At 39.4% G+C, this 18,303-nt stretch overlaps 1 protein-coding gene across 1 annotated transcript; it reads left to right on the top strand.

Moving 5' to 3' along the window:
• Positions 1-410: 410 nt before the first annotated feature.
• On the top strand, positions 411-18,062 carry PABPC1 (poly(A) binding protein cytoplasmic 1). Its single transcript, XM_045861079.1, has 15 exons — positions 411-1,104; positions 4,252-4,445; positions 4,935-5,050; positions 7,678-7,817; positions 9,566-9,660; positions 9,983-10,120; positions 10,310-10,405; positions 13,131-13,403; positions 13,580-13,670; positions 14,381-14,491; positions 14,592-14,746; positions 15,334-15,418; positions 15,897-16,027; positions 16,656-16,749; positions 17,624-18,062. The coding sequence occupies exons 1-14, from the start codon at positions 912-914 to the stop codon at positions 16,746-16,748; spliced, it is 1,911 nt and encodes a 636-aa protein (XP_045717035.1). The 5' UTR covers positions 411-911; the 3' UTR covers position 16,749; positions 17,624-18,062.
• The last annotated feature ends 241 nt before the right edge of the window (positions 18,063-18,303 follow it).

The following is an 18,303-nucleotide window of genomic DNA, read 5'->3' as shown; positions in this document are numbered from 1 at the left end:
CGCACCGCCCACCGCGGTGTTGACGGGTTAACGCTTCTCCCGGGTGGATGTCGGGGCGGGGTGTCTGAAGGGCGGGGCCGTCCCACCCGACTACTCTGAGAGCCGCTGGCGAGTAGATTCTCCCCTCCCCCACGAGCACCCACGCAGCGCGGGCCCCGCCCCCGGCCGCGACGCGTGCGCAGAATCCCTATCCCTCCGGTTCAACCCCACCCCCTACCCGCAGCAGCAGCCGCTGTCGCGGTCGCCACCTCTCCCTTCCTCTCCACTCGTTTTTCCTCCCGTTTTCTTTTCCCTCCTCCCTCTCACCCTCTTTTCTCCTCCTCCGGCGCTGACGCTTACGTAGGGTCCTAACGTCAGACGCGCTGGGGCGGGGCGAGTGCCGCGTGGGATATAAATAGAGGGTGCAGGAGGCGGTGCTTCCCCTTCTCCCCGGCGGTTAGTGCTGAGAGTGCGGAGTGTGTGCTCCGGGCTCGGAACACACATTTATTATTAAAAAAACCCAAAAAAAATCTAAAAAAATCTTTTAAAAAAACCAAAAAAAAATTTACAAAAAATCCGCGTCTCCCCCGCCGGAGACTTTTATTTTTTTCTTCCTTTTTATAAAATAACCCGGTGAAGCAGCCGAGACCGACCCGCCCGCGGCCCCGCAGCAGCTCCAAGGAGGAACCAAGAGACCGAGGCCTTCTCGCTGCCCGGACCGACACCGCCACCCTCGCTCCCCAGCCGCAGCCGGCAGCCAGTGGCCAGCGGCAGCGGATCGACCTCGTTCTGCGGCTGTTGAGTAGTTTTCGATTCCGGTTGATTTTTGTCCCTCTGCGCTTGCCCCCGCTCCCCTCCCCCCGGCTCCGGCCCCCGGCCCCAGCACTAGCTCTCATACGGAAAGGTCGCGGCCTGTGGCCAGCCGTGCCGAGATGAACCCCAGCGCCCCCAGCTACCCTATGGCCTCTCTCTACGTGGGGGACCTACACCCCGACGTGACCGAGGCGATGCTTTACGAGAAGTTCAGCCCGGCCGGGCCCATCCTCTCCATCCGGGTCTGCAGGGACATGATCACCCGCCGCTCCTTGGGCTACGCGTATGTGAACTTCCAGCAGCCGGCGGACGGTGAGAGTCGGGCCCGGCGGGCGGGCGGGTGGCCATGAGGCTCAGGCGGCGGCAGGCTGGCGGGCTAGGCCGACGGGCCCGGGCGGGGCGGGGGGGGGCGGCGGGAGGGCATGTCACACTTACCCCGCTCCCGAGGGCCGGCGGGGAGAGGCTCGGGCGCCCGGACCCCATTCCCCATAACCCGCGGGAACACGCGCAGCAGGCACCCGCACGCCACTTCCACGCCTGGCCACTTCCTTCTTTGCAACCATTTTCTCGGCCTCAGCGGCTTTCAAACTTTAGGGTGATGACGCGCTGGAAGGGTTGGTGAGGTTAGGTTCTTCCACGGCGCTTCCGCTAGTAGCCGCGGGATTCTGGGGTCGAGCGCCGAACCCCCTTTTACGGTAATAGGTAGAGGCGCTCCTACCACCTGGCTCTCTTGCCTGCCCCCCCGGCACCGGGAGGAAGTGCTGTCGGTCGGTGCTCGAAAAATACCACGTGTTGAACCCTGTAACCTCACAGGCCCGAGGCCTGTTTGTGCTCCTGGCCCAGTCTCCTGGGAAAGCCACAGGGCTTTAGAATAAAGTTAACATGGTGACGTAGTGGAGGTCGTAAGTTTTCTGATTCCATTCATAATAACTTGTCAGGGATTGATGGCTTTCTAAAAATGCAAATTACCAATGAGCAGTGCTTTTGGGGTTTTCCCCCAGTTCGAGCAAGGTTGGAGGAGGGCGTGCGGAGGGTGACCCCTTGAAGGCCATAATTTTCTCAGGCAATTTGGATCGTTTTAATTATTTTCTTAATCAGTGTAGTTTCATACTACTGGTAATTTGTTCAGTATTTATTTTTCCTTTTCCTAAATAGTTCCTATGACTTTGAGGCGTTTTACTTAAAAACATGGATGTAGAATGTTACCGTGAGCGCAGTGTGGACTGGATCATTATTATGTGGCATTGGAGTAGTTCAGGTTTCTTGATTTCTTTTTAAAAGTGGTCCAGAATATCCATAAAACGTGAGGAGTGATAGAGTAATTGAGTACTGAATAACAGATTTCGAATTAGGTACAGTCTTGTGGGGAAATATATTGCTAACCTTGTATTTTTAATTTTGAAGTTAAACTTTTCACAAAAACAAAATTTGGTAGATAAGATATGTGACTTGATGCTTGTTGCCAGGGTTTTTTCTTTATGTCTGGATCAATTGAATTGCAAGTTAGCTTCACTTGATTTTATAGCCCAGTTTTGCATTTCCTCCCAGGCTACTTAAATACACATCAAGTGTTATAAAATATATAAAGGATTTGTTTTTGTAGAAAAGGCTTTAAGGGTGGAATTAAAACCTTTATTTTATTAAATTCATTTAGTAGAACTTAGGTTACTTTAAAGATGAGCTTTTCACTGGGTAAAGTGAATATTCAGATTTTGGGTATGCAGGCTGTTGAGTGACAGCCAGATGTTGTAAAACTGCACTGCAGGTTTCGTGCCCTTTTTGCTCTGTAAGCAGTAGCTCCAAATGTCCCTCCATAGCAGTTTTTCCCAACTTTGGGCAAGATTGATCACTGAACAGGAGATGAAATCATTGTAGGAAACATAACTTTGGATCCGGTAATCACAATCTAAAGAGTTGATAGAAAAACCTTAACAAATCCTATAGACCAATCGGAAAATGGTAACTTTTGAAAAGTAGGTTTTATTTTTTTCTAAGCTTAACCATTTTAAATCCAAACAAACAACTTTTTAGATTCCTTGGGATTTGAAAGGTCGAATTTTGGCTTGCCATGGTTATAGTAGTCTGTACCAGTGGAGTAGTGCTATGACGGCTCAAAAGCAGACAGCATTTTTCCTTTTCCATCTATTTGGTTTCTATAGGTACAAATTACTGTCCTTCCAAATAGTTTTTTCAGTGGTTTTCTTTTTCTTTCTTACTGCTGCATGGATGGACCTGTAGAATAGCTTCTGAAAGTGACTAGTTTTCAATTTAACAGGAAGAGGTGACTCATTCAAAAGAGGCTCAAGCAAAGTCAGCTAAAAAACTCCAGAGCTGAATAGGTGTGGTCAATTGATAATGAGCTGACAGCAGATTGGCATTACCTTCTAGAAAATGAGGCTCTCATTTATAAAAAGAAGTGGCTAGAAAATTTGTCCTCCTAATAACTTTACAGTTAGTTACATTGGCATGAAATTTGTGAAACTTGGTGTAGATACTGTAGAACTTAAAATGAACTGTGTTTTTCTCTTCTTAAGGGACTGGTCTTTAATTAAGGATTTTTTTTTAATTTAGAGTCAACTTCTTTAATAAATGTTTCTTTAATGGTATAAGTGCACAAAATTCTTCATAGATCTTGAAATCACTGGGTCGATTTTGAAATTTTCTAGCAATATCCAGAAATAATTGGCTAATTTAATAGTTAAGTACAAAAGTGATCTAAGATAAAATTGCTTTATAGGTCAAGAAAGCATTAATAGTGAATTATGAATATCATAGACCTGGTAGTTCAGAAATTGTGGGTTAACAGGGCTAAGTATGCCCAACTTCATGTTAGTTTTTGAAGGCCTGATTCAAATCTGGATCTCAATAGATACAAACCTTTCCTGTTTTTGATTATATGGCAATAGGAAGTTGTGCCCATGAATCACTGAAATCCCCCCAAATAATTATTTTTTAAGAAAATTGACTAATTTTTGTGTAATACTGGCAGTGATAAACTGCCAGTGAAAAGGCCAGTTTTGGCAAGTAATAAGGAAGAAGTTAACATGCTTATAAATTCATAGACTACTCGTATTCTGTGGATACACCTCAATTGCCTAATGTCTTTTATATTGCTCATTAAGCAGATTTTATGTGAAGGGAATCATGCTTGACATCGACTAGGAACAAAAGGGTGCTTTTATAAACATAATGGAAATTAAATGAAGAAATTGTTTTAGAAATATATTATTAGTGATGTCATCCTTTCACCACTGGGAAATCTGAGCTTTTTGCTCTTCTCTTTATGTGTCACACCATTTAAATCTCAACTAGTGCGAGGTAAGGTCCGACTATCTTGAAATTAGAAGAAATAGACCGTGGGCTCAACCACTCCTCCCACACACAATAGTTTATAAAATTTGAAGTGGCCCATAAAAGTTTTGAAGTAATAAGTCACTATGAAAATTGTTCTTCCTGCAGCGGAGCGTGCTTTGGACACCATGAATTTTGATGTTATAAAGGGCAAGCCAGTTCGCATCATGTGGTCTCAGCGTGATCCATCACTTCGCAAAAGTGGAGTGGGCAACATATTCATTAAAAATTTGGACAAATCTATTGATAATAAAGCACTGTATGATACATTTTCTGCTTTTGGTAACATCCTTTCATGTAAGGTAAGCAAAAATGTGACAGGGAAACATTCACAGTGTTTTAGCAAACACTTGTAGGTTTATTCCTTAAAATGGCAACCATACTGTCTATTAATGAGTATCTTTTTATTTCCCAAATACCCAGGTGACTGACTAGTTACAGTTGACCCTTAACACGCATTTGAACTCTGTGGGTTAACTTAATGCAGATTTTTTTTCTGTGGTTGAGAAACTGGGTGCGGAAGGCTGACTATGCATTGTTCTATACCATTTTATATAGGGGACTTGAACACAGATTTTGGTATTCATGGGGGTCCTGGAACCAACCCCAACCCCCCCCCCCAAGGATACTGAGGGACAGCTTAAGTATTTGGGGAGTCAAAAGTTACACGTAAATTTTGAAATATGAATATGTGCTGGTATGTCAGCTCCCCTAAGCCACCCCTTGTCTTAATGAGCATTGGTTAGCAATTAATAGTAAGTAATGAAAAATTGGTACACATTTTTCCCTAGGTGGTTTGTGATGAAAATGGTTCCAAGGGTTATGGATTTGTACATTTTGAAACACAGGAAGCAGCTGAAAGAGCTATTGAAAAAATGAATGGGATGCTTCTAAATGATCGCAAAGTGTAAGTATAAATATTTAATCACACTTCAGATCTCTTTTTAATAGTTTATATCAACAAATTAATTTTATAAGTTAATGTGTTTGTGCTGTGCTCCTAAAGAGATAGTTAGGCCCTGGCTACCTGGGGTTGGGTCTAACTCCTTATGCCAAAAGGTTATGGATTCGGTTTCTGGTCAGGGTACGCACCAGAAGCAACAGATAGAGGTCATCCTTCCTCAGCGATGTTTCTCTTCCTATCTCTCACTCTTCCTCTTGCTCTAAATAAAGTCAATTAAGAAAGAAGAAAGGGAATATCCTCAGGCAAGGATTAAAAATAAAAATAAGAGATACAGTTAGAATGAAAATTAATAAACCACATCTTGGGGAGAGATTTTATAATTATCTTTTCTCTACATTCAATATAACGTACAAATAAAGTGAATTGATGAAATAATCAACATTCAGAGCAAAAACAAAAAAGAGGAAATGGGTGTACTGGGATATAAAGTTAGTTCAAAATAAGTGCATAGTTGAATGGGAATTCAGTCATAAACTTAATCATAGTTCCATAAGTAGCAATTAACTCATTTTATATTTGAGGAAACTGAGGCTAAACTAACTTGCCTATAATTAAAAGCTGGCATGATACAAACCCAGTTGGGCTAGGAAGCAAACCCAGGGGTTTAAGTTCTGAGCCCAGGGTGGCTCTTGACTTGGTTATACTGCTTCAATTATTGGTGGACTTTAAAGTTGTTTTTTTTCCCCCCCAACCTTTTGAAACTCCTTCATCCCCTTAAATAAAAGGCTGAATTAAACCAGAAGTCTTCATGATTAAACTTTTTGAAATAAACTTGTTCTTGAAAGTTGCAAACTTAAAATAATGACATTGATAAAACGTGTGTGAGACTATTTCTGTTACAGGTTGTAACAATACAGATTTTATGAGCCCAAACAAATGACGAATCAAATGTTTCACCCTCAGTGCCAGTGAGTCTGGCCAGTTTCAGCTGTGAGGTCATACTAAAATGATCTGAGTTCATGTTGCTGTATAATGGTGGTATACAAATTGGATTTGGTTGTAAGTCAACTGCGTCACTCTAAAGGCGTGGTTCTCTTAAACCAGTGCATCAAAGTGGCGTTGTCAGTCTGCATGGAGGAGTCATGCTGCACATGTTGGCTGTTTGCATTCCGTGTCAATTACACGTTGAAGGGAAGACTTCATAATGTATGAAGTGCCCAAGTCTAAGAAAATCAGCAACTCCTTAATATGGACGTTTACAAAGGCTCAGAGTACATCTTTTTTTTTTTCTTTTCTTTTTTTCTTTTCTTTTTTTAATTTTCTTTAGAGAGAGGGGAAGAGAGGGAGAGAAGCATCGATGTGCTAGAGATGCATCAGTCAGTTGCCTCTCTCTCTCATGGCCCCAACTGGGGACCTGACCCACAACACAGGTAGGTGCTGTGACTGGGAATCTAACCTGTGACCTTTCGGTTCACAGGCTGGCACTCAGTCCACTGAGCCACATCAGCCAGGGCTTAGAGTACATCTTTAAATGAAAAATCTTCACCACCATTAGCACAGGCAGATGAAAACATAGTTTGCTTGTGCGTTGGTCTAGATTAAATAGACTTATTGCTGAATATAAAATGATACTATTATTTTGGAAAACAGTTTGACTATAAATTTAAGATCATTTATACATTATTTGAACCACTGATTTCTGCAACTCTGTCTTAAGAACAAACAATTGTCTCATAGTTCTGGCATTACGAAGGTAGAAAGGTTAGTAAATAATGATGGCCACAATAGAATAATAGTATGCTCCCATTGAGAACATTTATAACATGGAGAAGAAGCACCACCATATGGGTAGGTAGAGGGTGATACAAGGAGATAAAACATAGGCATTTTCTTTAATGTTTTTAAACACAGGAAACAAAGACATTACATTAAAAACGAATCGTGATTTGAATGGGAATATAGTTTTTATACTTTTATGTATAAATATTCTTCAGTGACACGTGTACTAACTTTTATATTGGCACTTGGTAATTTTGCAAAGAAAATTATGCCAGGCTGTGTGTTAAGACTACAGAATTAAGTTAGATTTTTAAGTTAGGAGATTGCAAACAAAGTGCAAGAGCCACTTTGAAATAGCAGAGTGAAAGCTTTTATGTCTTTTCATTGGTGTCCCACTCATCTGTAGTAATAGGTGTGATCTCTTTAATGCTGGCTTAGCTGGACAGAAGAGAGAGAAGTGTGTATTAAGAAAAATGTTTCTTGTCCTGATTATGTTGTTCAGTGGTTATAGTGTTGTCTCCAAATGCCAAGGTTATGGGTTCAATTCCCAGTCAGGGCACACGAAAGAATCAACCAATGAATAATACATAAGTAAGTGGAACAACAAATCACTGTTTCTTTTTCTCTCCCTCAAAAATCAAATAAAGAAAAATATTCTTTTGTGATTGTAGTTATGAAGTTTTTTATATTTTATGTTTTCATTTCTTCACTTGAGGCAATACTTCCATTTTATAGTGTGCTCTTTATTACAGATTCTGAATTATCTGTGACATTTACAAATTCATCAGGCTTAACTAATCTGAACTTCATAAAATAGAACCTAATTTTATAGTCCTTACATATTTTATTAGATTTGTTGGACGATTTAAGTCTCGTAAAGAACGAGAAGCAGAACTTGGAGCTAGGGCAAAAGAGTTCACCAACGTTTACATCAAGAATTTTGGAGAGGACATGGATGATGAGCGCCTTAAGGATCTCTTTGGCAAGTTTGGTAATGTGTCTGAATTAAATTTTTACACTCAAAGTTCTGAGTAATTGCTCGGTATTAGTTTTGGATACTTATACTAAAACTAAATGAAATGAGACTTACGTGGTACTTAAAATATTTGCAGTTATGTGGAATAAACTACTGATAGTCTATTATAGTACAGAGTGATATATAACTAGAAATCTATGCCATTTAAAGATTAATAGCATTATATTAGCACAGTAAGGTGTGACTATAATTGGACCAGATTTAAAAGGCTTTGCTATCTTAAATTGTGGTGGACTTACTCACACACAAATCCCATCTCATCAGGGGTGTGCATGTGACACAGCCAGCTTAGGTTGGAGTGCAGTCTTTAATTATAGGACAGGAAAGCTAGTGGGCTTCAGGCTCCGGTCCATCTCATCAGTAGCATCATGTCTGAGCAATGTAAACTGACTTAAAGACAAGGCCCAGATTTTCCGAGGATATCTCCGTGGGGTGGTCTTCTGAATCCATGATATCTTAACGACTGTTCCCTTGTATTTCAAAATAACTTCATTAAACTTCAAATCAATGAAGTGTAACCCGCCTTCCAGGGGTGTCCAGCCTGCGGGCTTCATGTGGCCCAGGATGGCTATGAAAGCAGCACAACACAAAATCATTAATTTACTTAAAACTTTTTTTTTTGTTTGGTTTTGTTAATGTTTGTATATTTAGTGTGTGGCCTAAGACACATTAAACATTCCAGTGTAGCCCAGAGACACCAAAAGGTTGGATACCCCTGGAACTTACAGTGTACCAAATGATTTGCTTGCCCCATACCCTTTTTTTCCTTGTGTTAAACCTTGATGGCTTTTTAAAAAGCAGTTCAAATAATAAAGAATTAGGAGATCTAATTTATTGCCACGTTAACATGCCACATTGAACCACTCTATTCCTTTAAGCAGAAAAGTTACTTTGCACAAAGATGAATTGTGGAAAATGTGACATTATGTCTTGCATCTTATTCAGATTTTCTCTAGTGATTGGTTTTTGTATATTTCATCTGTCTTTTTAATTAGAAGCTATTCCAGGGTTGGGTTGGGTATTGTTAACTACTTATTATCCCAGATGAATAATGCTGTCAGTGGACCACCAATATGTAAGTTTATCAGTTATATTCTCTGTGGTTTTGCATAGCAGAGATAGGAATTACAGACTTAGGACTGAGGCACATCAAAAGTTACAACCTACCTGTGCCAGTATATCTTGTAAATTCTTTTATCATCAAATGTGATTTTGTTTTTTGTTTTGCCTTTTTGCCCCACCCACCTCAGTTAAGTCTCTTTTCACTTGAGGGGTGGCGAAGGCCTGTGAGTTCAGAAACATGCCACCTCCTCCAGGTGACTCTCTGTCTTCCCAAATGGCAGACCCTGCATTCCCTTTACCACCTGTTGAAATTGAGTACGCCAGGGCATGAGGAATTCTTACTTGTTAATTCTGACATCAAAAAAAACACACAAATTGTTGGGTAAAAAACACATCTGTTTTCTACTAATACTAAGAATAAAACTTCATTTTTTTACAGTTGTCAAAAACATACCTCCATAAATGGAAGTAGGAGTGTTTCAGGGAATGGAGTCTTTACTTAGTTTCTTAGTAGAAATAAAGGGTCTTTGAAGAGAGTATTTAGTGCCCTGGCAGGGCTTTGTTTTTGAGTGCTGAAATTGGAAATGTATAAACTAAATGTTGTGTGGCATATCTTTTAGTCATTAAAAAAACTTTTTTAGGGCCTGCCTTGAGTGTGAAAGTAATGACCGATGAAAATGGAAAATCCAAAGGTTTTGGATTTGTAAGCTTCGAAAGGCATGAAGATGCACAGAAAGTAAGACTTTAATATACTAATTAAAGGCACTGTGGGTTTTCTGTATTTTCTAGCAGAGGGGGAGTATCACACTTGTTTGTTCTTATGTTGAAGTTTGCATGCATACCAATGGCTATTTTACATGTTTATCTTCACATATATTGTGCATTTTGTATATTTTGAGGGTATAAATTAGGAACCTTTATATTTCCAAAATGTCAAGGTTTAGTCTTTGTGATGGTTCTTACCTTTAGCTTTCATAACCTGATATATTTTTTCATTGTTAAAGAAACGAACTTCCATATTTCAAGTTAGTAATTAAAATTTTTGTGGTTTCTGTAAGGCTGTGGATGAGATGAATGGAAAGGAGCTTAATGGAAAACAAATTTACGTTGGCCGAGCTCAGAAAAAAGTGGAACGGCAGACGGAACTTAAGCGCAAATTTGAACAGATGAAGCAAGATAGGATCACCAGATACCAGGTTCATTTTTAATTGAACAAGCAAAATAAGACAGGGATGAGGAAACCTATTTTATGTTCATTTCATTTACTGCCAGGTAACTGGGGGGTTGTAGGGGGAACGGAGAAGAACATGGGATACAACACTAGGAAGTGTGCTGAAGTACCTCCACGTTTTCCCATTTCGTACAGTGTTTTGTTGTGTTTTTAGGGTGTTAACCTTTATGTGAAAAATCTTGATGATGGCATTGATGACGAACGTCTCCGGAAAGAGTTTTCTCCATTTGGTACAATCACTAGTGCAAAGGTAAGCATGTGATGGCTTGTTTGTTTTAAGGCTCTGGAAAAGTCCATGGATATAGATACTTAAATTTCACATTAATGATAGTTTTTTCTTTGTAAACAAGTAGTCATATAGGGTTCCCCCCCCCCAAAAAAAACTTTTATTTTCTGGATATCAAATTTTTGCTTCATCACTTCAAAAACATTGAAATTCGGAGCGGGTATGTAGCCCCATGGTTTATTTTTGCAGATGGAGAATTCTGAGTTCTTGCCTGAGGAAGGCTGTTGTAGATGACTGTGACTAATTGATCCTTAGTGATAGGCACCGTTGTATACTCGTTTAAACCTGTATTTTTACTGTTTTATTTATTATAAACTGGCAGGCAGTTTATTAGTGAACTGTACTTGTTAATTCCTGGGTAATCTATATTCACTTACTCATTCTGGGGGGTCAAACTTCAAGCCCTGTAGCAGTAAAGAGGGGTCATTTTTCTTTTTACTTGAAATCAGAGTGAGAAATACAGCAGTAGGATTCTATTCTGATTTCTGGGATTTTGGTTGAAGAACCTTTTCCTTGGTGGTTTTTATGGTGTTCAAGGTCCAAGAATCCCTCTGTATGTAGTTTTGTGCGTGTGTATTTGGGTGAGGGGGAGGGGTGAAGGGGGTGGGAGAAGTGTCTGAAACTTTGGTTGTATTCTCTGAAGAGTTGTAGGAAAAATTAAAACTCAGTGCTCTGGAATGACCCGTGGCTCATCTTTCTCCTCAACTTCTCCTGGCAACCCCTTTGACCGAGGCAGCAAGTAATGTGTTTGCCTTGCATTTCAGCCTGTGCTTTTTTGTAAGGGCACCTGGAGAATAGAATTTATTCTTGAGTGTCTTTATCCTCATTATTGTTCCCTAAGAGTTGTTTAAACTGAATATTGTGCATCAGTTTATTTTGAATGTATGATGATGCATACATGTTTCACAAAGGAGAATCTTTATCAAACCCTTTTTTAAAAGTTCTTTGTGGATTATAATATAAAGGAGGTGAAAAATTTGGCAGGAATTTATTTTAGAGGAGGAGGTCATTATGTTGATGATTTAATAATGCTTGCTAAGAAAACACATTCATCAAGGCAGAAGGGAAAAGGGGGAAAGGGTGACCCCTGTGTTCCTCATTTTTGGTCTCCGAGAGGGAGTTCAGGTGGCATTAATTTTTCATGCTTGTCCAAACAGTTCATATGTGCTTTAGAAAACGGGACCGTGCCGTACGTATTCTGCAGTGATCTCGGCACACATGCCCATATTTCTCAAGTTCTAGGGTTGAAACTGCTGGTTCGTGTATAAACAGATTTCTACTAGTCTTAAGAAGTTTAGTAGAAAATGGTGGCCTGTTTCTTGTGTGTTCACTATTTTTGCCTTTCTTTGTACATTGTTATATTGCATTGGTCATCTTTTATTAAGTTAGGGACAGTTTTATGTTGGCCCTTTGTTTAGTGTTGCAAATATTTTCTTCCAGTCTTGGACTTAGGATCTTGTGTCACCTCAGAGTTTTCCTATATTTTTGCATTTTATGTTCAGATTGAGAATCTGTCTGGCGATTTCATTTTGTAATGTGATATGAATAAGAGATCTAACTTAATTCTTTCCAGTTATCCCAGTGTACCATGTACTAAATAGTTCAAAGTCCATCTTTTCCCCATTATTTTTAAAATGTTTACTTTAACTTTCTAAATTCCCATAGTTGCATGGGTATATTTCTGGACTCTTTAAAATTTAGATATAATTGAGCCCTGGCTGGTGTGGCTCAGTGGATTGAGTATCAGCCTGTGAACCAAGAGGTTAATGGTTTGATTCCCAGTCAGGGCACATGACTGGGTTGTGGGCCAGGTCCTCAGCTGGGGGTGTATGAGAGGCAACTGATCTGTGTATCTTTTGCACATAGACATTTCTCTCCCTCTCTTTCTCCCCCCCTTCCCTTTTCTCTAAAATAAATAAATAAAATCTTTTGTAAAAATTTAGGTGTAATTGACTTATAAATGTTAGTTTCGGGTTTACAACACAGCTGCTCAGTATTTGTGTATGTTGTGATGAAAAGACTTTTAAGATCTAGCAACCTTCAAATATACATTATTATTAACTATAGTTCCTGTGTTGTGTCTTTCCATGGTTCATTTTGTAGCTAGGAATTTGTACCTTTAATCCCCTTAACCAATTTTCCCACCCCACTGGCACCCACAATGTTTTCTGTATCCATGAACTTGGGATTGGGGGGGGGGTGTTTTTTTTCTTTTGTCTTTTTTCCCCCTCTCATGTAAGTGAGATTATTGGAGTCTGTTTTATTGCTGTATGAGTTTTATAAGATTCAGTTGCTTTCCCTCCCCTCACCCCCTCCTCTCTAAAGAGTAGTGAAGCATTTGTTAGCTTGAATTGCTAGAAGAGTCAGATTTTAATTGTGGATATTTCCAGTGGTGCTAAAGTTTAGTAGGCCTTGAAGGTATTAGATATTTAGACCTTATTGAAAATCTTAACTGAATATCTTAAGAAGTTGCTATATTGTGCCTCTATCCCTTTACTTCCTCCTTTGGCTAGGATGATGGGTGTGTGTGGCTTGCCATTAATGTAAGGAAAAATTGTGGGAAAATGGTAAAAGTATTAATAGGGTTAGTTATTTGAGTCAGTTGTTTGGTTATAATTGTAATACTCTCCATTTGTGCCTCTTTCTACTATTGCTTTAATCTTGTTTAATATTTTTTTCTTTTCAACAGGTTATGATGGAGGGTGGTCGCAGCAAAGGGTTTGGTTTTGTATGTTTCTCCTCCCCCGAAGAAGCCACTAAAGCAGTCACAGAAATGAATGGTAGAATCGTGGCTACCAAGCCATTGTATGTAGCTTTAGCTCAGCGCAAAGAAGAACGCCAGGCTCACCTCACTAACCAGTATATGCAGAGAATGGCGAGTGTGAGAGCTGTGCCGAACCCCGTGATCAACCCCTACCAGCCAGCACCTCCTTCAGGTTACTTCATGGCAGCTATCCCACAGGTAGAGTTTTGCATTTGCTCATGTTTTTTGCTTGTGCCAAAAATGATAATATATGTGAGTGATTGAAATTTCTAAAATTCTTAGAGAGTGAGAACCTGCCAAATGTTTTGAAAGCATATAGCTATTTGCATTATTTGCTTTTCTCGTTCACTGATGCAGTTTCTTGCTTCCTGCAGACTCAGAACCGTGCTGCATACTACCCTCCTAGCCAAATTGCTCAACTAAGACCAAGTCCTCGCTGGACTGCTCAGGGTGCCAGACCTCATCGTAAGCCTTTCATTTTTCTCTTAAGGGGATGGACTATTTAGAATAAAAATATACATGAGACCAATTAGCTGTTAACGTTCAATGGTATATTAACTTGTTTTTCTTAATTTATGGTTAGTATATATTTTGGGAATCTTAGCCTTAAAAAAAGATTTGAAAAACATTTCATCATTCCTGTTTTTATTGAGACAGTGATTTCTATGCTGGTCTGATTATTCTTCGTAAGTTTGAGAATGGATCTGACCTTTTTTAATTCTTTTTACATTATTTGTTTCTTGAGGGGGTTTTTTTGTGGGGAGTGGGGTTTTGTCTCATTTTTCCTTTTTGTTTTATTTTTGTTCAGATCCAGTTATTATTTCATGCTTGGTTAGGCAGTAGTTTTAAAAGATACTGTCCCACGTATGAGGATCAGGGTCCTGGCAGTTCCGGCCCGGCCTGCGTGGAACAGTGCTGTGTCGCAGGGGCACTTGGGATGAGGTTCATGTGTCGTGTTCAGTTGTTAATAAGTACTTGTGTGAATGAGTGTTTGTTTACTGCTGCTCTGATCTGGTAGTCTGGAGAAAGTGCAGGTGTGAGTGAGACTTAAGCTTTTTAAAATCATGTTTCTATTTAGTCACTTTTAGCCTTTTGTTCAAGCCTCAGCTCTAAAATAGTATGAACATTTCACTGAGTTTTGCCAAGTTAATGTGTGTCTGTATTTTTAAATGCAGCATTCCAAAATATGCCCGGTGCTATCCGCCCAGCCGCTCCTAGACCACCATTTAGTACTATGAGACCAACTTCTTCGCAGGTTCCACGAGTCATGTCCACGCAGCGTGTTGGTGAGTCTGAACCCTGCCTGTAAAAATGGATCTCCATTTTGAAGTTGCAGAGTACATGTACAAAAATATGTGGGTGTTTGTTTCTCTTTTGGTTTTCTAGCTAACACATCAACACAGACAATGGGTCCACGTCCTGCAGCCGCTGCTGCTGCAGCTACTCCTGCTGTCCGCACTGTTCCACAGTATAAATATGCTGCAGGAGTTCGCAATCCTCAACAACATCTTAATGCACAGCCACAAGTTACCATGCAGCAGGTATAGACTGACTGATTTCTTCTTAAACACGACAGAACCTTGGTTGCAATCAAAGGAATTGACATCCATAAGATAGAGGAGAGTTTAAGCTATCTAGAACATCTTATTAATTGTCCCATTAATTGATAGCATGTAAAAATGTGATAGCAGGTAACAACATCTCATCTGCCTTACACCATAGGAATTAAGCGAGCATTCAGCATTTCCTGTTCTGAATTTGCTTGTGTGGTTTGAGAGCTTTGCTTGGCACAGCTCTAGGGAAGAAAGAATAAAATCAAGTTTGTGAAATGTGGCTTACCCTTTTTTTGACCCCCTGGGACCAAAACTGTCATTGATCATAACAGAAAACTGGTTCCAAAGAGTACTCCAGGTGGTTTGTTTGTTTTTAAAGGGAATTTTCCTGTGTGGTTATTGAGTAAATAAGTATTAATAGCTTTCTTAGGCCGTATTTCTGATTCATTGAGCTTCTCTTTGTTTCGATTGTAGTCTTTATCACTTCACTGATTTTTCAGTGATGACTGTCATTTGTACTTGCCATTACTTCTTTCTCTACTGTAAACTTAAAAATTTTCCTATTTTATATCTAGCCTGCTGTTCATGTACAAGGTCAGGAGCCTTTGACTGCTTCCATGTTGGCATCTGCCCCTCCTCAAGAGCAAAAGCAAATGTTGGGTAGGTACCTTTGTCTCACTTTGTCAGTTTGAGACTAGAAAATAAAAAGATAGAAAGACCTCCTTTGCACCTAATAATGATGCTAGGGTGGCGAGATTGCTCTCTGGGTTGGCATGCGTGATGACGACGGCACAGGTTGTCTGCCTGACTAAAGCCCAGACAGCATTCGGACGTTATGTTGTTGACGGATAGGGTAATAGGGTATTGCACCCTACTTGCTATGCACTCCCACCCCATATTTGGAAGGAGTTTGAATAATTTAATATAAACTGATATTGCCAAGAATTAATTGTCTTGAGGTGGATCTTAGTCTGTTTTATTAACCGCTTTTCCATAAAAAATACATTGATATAATCGTTCATGGGTTAGCATATATTTGCTATATACAAAAGGTTCTTAAATCCCAGTTTTAACATGGTAGATGCCCTTCAGTTTTGTTTTTTTATTGATTGAAGTTTTTTAATGTTTTTGTCCTTAGGTGAACGGCTGTTTCCTCTCATTCAAGCCATGCACCCTAATCTTGCTGGTAAAATCACTGGCATGTTATTGGAGATTGATAATTCAGAACTGCTTCATATGCTCGAGTCCCCGGAGTCTCTCCGTTCTAAAGTAATATAAAGTTATCATTTATCTAATAGTTTCTTAACTCTGTATTTCAGGGCTTTTGAAGTGTTGTACACAGGGTGGGGCAAAAGTAGGTTTACAGTTGCGAGTACACGAAACAGTTTGTTCTTGTAGTATTATTTATTAATGTAGTATTTTTCAAATGAGCAGCTGTAAACCTACTTTTGCCCCACTCTATACAAGCCATGCACTGTTCTGAGAGTTTTAGAAGTATTAACTGGAATCTCTAACAATAACCGATTATTCCTGCTTTGTAAGTGGGGAAACAAGCATGGAGACGTTGAATCATTAGCCCAAGCTCACAAAGCTAGGAAGTGGCAGGACTTGGTTTCACATCCAGTTTAATTCTAGTATCCAGGCTCTCTTAACTGCTGCTGCTTTACTGGGAAAGAAGACAGTGGTATTTGCTAATATTTTTCGAAGTAGTATAAGAAGGTTCATAATTCTTAGAACGGTGGTGGAATGGAACCCAACAGATAGGGACACATACAGTTAGAATGGTTTTTGGGTTAAGAATTCTTTCCACTTTCACCTTTGATGGACAGTTGTGTGTAGTCAAGCTGAGATTCTTCTAGTTACTCCTTTTCAGAGCCACTTTTTTTTTTTTTTTAAGGTTGATGAAGCTGTAGCTGTACTACAAGCCCACCAAGCTAAGGAGGCTGCCCAGAAAGCAGTGAACAGTGCCACCGGTGTTCCAACTGTTTAAAGTGAGCTTGCCCTTGTGGTCATTGTTTTAAGTTTGTTTCCTTAATCTTTTTATAACAGTTTGCACATACTTTGAAACATAGCAAAAAATTATTTTACTATTCAAGTGTGTTGCTAATTTTTCAAGGAGAAGTAGAAATAGAAAATAATTAAATTTTACCTGTTACCCTGGTATTGACTTGAACTTTTAAAATTAAAGCATGACTAAACATTTTGTATAGGAAGTTTCACTAAATGGCCTCTAACAGGAGTTGGCCCTTTGTGTAGTTATTTATTCTCTGGGGGCTCTCCTAGCTTATACCTATTCTTGGGTGGCAGCAATGACAGTTGTTCTTGAACCTCTACTATTAGTGTCCTTCATGACTCCTAAAGAAACTGGGTAATGTAGCTGTATAACCAGGACCAGAGATTGGGAAAGCATTTCTGTCAAGAACCAGATAGGAAGTATTTTGAGCTCTGTATGCCTTGTTTTTGTTGGCAGAAACTCTCACTGTTACAGGGTGAAAACTGCCACAGGGAGTGTGTAAACAAGTGAGTGTAGTTCAGGTCTAGTAAAACGTCACAGAAATAGGCTGCAGGCTGAATTTGGTCCACTGCTTTAATTTGCTGCTTGACAAGTAGTATTGGTCGTCTTGTCTTATCTAACTTATTTTGTTGGCTTTGCTTTTATTGACATATATTTGACATATAACAAGCAGATTTAAGGTGTACCATGTTAATTTTGATACATTTCTATACTGTGATATGATTGCCGTGGTAGGTATTCTTAGCACCTCTATCACTTAGGTAATAGTTCTCTTTTTAGTGATTAGAATAATTAAGGTGGGTCTCATTGCAAGCTTGATGATTGTAATCTTTTTTCCCCCACATTTACAGATCGATCAGGGACCATGAAACTTGCGCTTCACCGAAGAAAAATATCTAAACATCGAAAAACTTAAATATTATGGAAAAAAACATTGCAAAATAGAAAATAAATAAAAAAAAAGGAAAGGAAACTTTGGACCTTATATACCGAGCAAATGCCAGGTCTAGCAAACATGCTAGTCCTAGATTACTGACTGATTTAAAAACAACAAAAAAAAACAAAAAAAAAATAGTAAAATATAAAAACAAATTAATGTTTTATAGAGCCTGGGAAAAGAATTTTCAACAAAGTACAAAAATTTAAAACATTCCTTTCTTTAATTTTGTAATTCTTTGTGGAATAGCTCGGAATGTCAATTCTGTTTTAAATAACAGAATTGATAACTGAGCAAGGAATCGTAATTTGGATTATAAAATTCTTGCTTTAATAAAAACTCCTTAAACAGTGCACAGTGATGTTATGCTATTTTATTTCTCTGGGCTTGTGTAAATAGTTGATAAGATGGGATTAGCATAAGAACCTCTTTTATGACAAAGGTATCAAGAGTGTCTTGGTTTTATGGAAAAGATGAGGCATTAGACAGTTCCTTTAAAGTGTTTTATGTATTTAGAGTTCCTTGTGATCCTAAAGAAGGTGTATCTATTTGTTAAATGATCTTAACATTTTTTTTGAGATGATGCCAGTTTAT

The sequence above is a fragment of the Phyllostomus hastatus genome, unplaced genomic scaffold (genome assembly GCF_019186645.2).
Source record: "Phyllostomus hastatus isolate PE091 unplaced genomic scaffold, TTU_PhHast_1.1 phas_scaffold_21, whole genome shotgun sequence".
Classification (NCBI taxonomy): domain Eukaryota; kingdom Metazoa; phylum Chordata; class Mammalia; order Chiroptera; family Phyllostomidae; genus Phyllostomus; species Phyllostomus hastatus.
This window is presented reverse-complemented; position numbering and strand designations above follow the sequence as displayed.

What these genes read in the sequence shown, in the direction of transcription:
- PABPC1 (XM_045861079.1), top strand. Translation starts at nt 912, where the DNA reads ATGAACCCCAGCGCCCCCAGCTACCCTATGGCCTCTCTCTACGTGGGG. An exon ending in TCAGGGTGCCAGACCTCATC is followed by an intron (nt 13,671 to 14,380) that starts GTAAGCCTTTCA and finishes TTTTAAATGCAG; the next exon opens with CATTCCAAAATATGCCCGGT. An exon ending in CGGAGTCTCTCCGTTCTAAA is followed by an intron (nt 16,028 to 16,655) that starts GTAATATAAAGT and finishes TTTTTTTTTAAG; the next exon opens with GTTGATGAAGCTGTAGCTGT.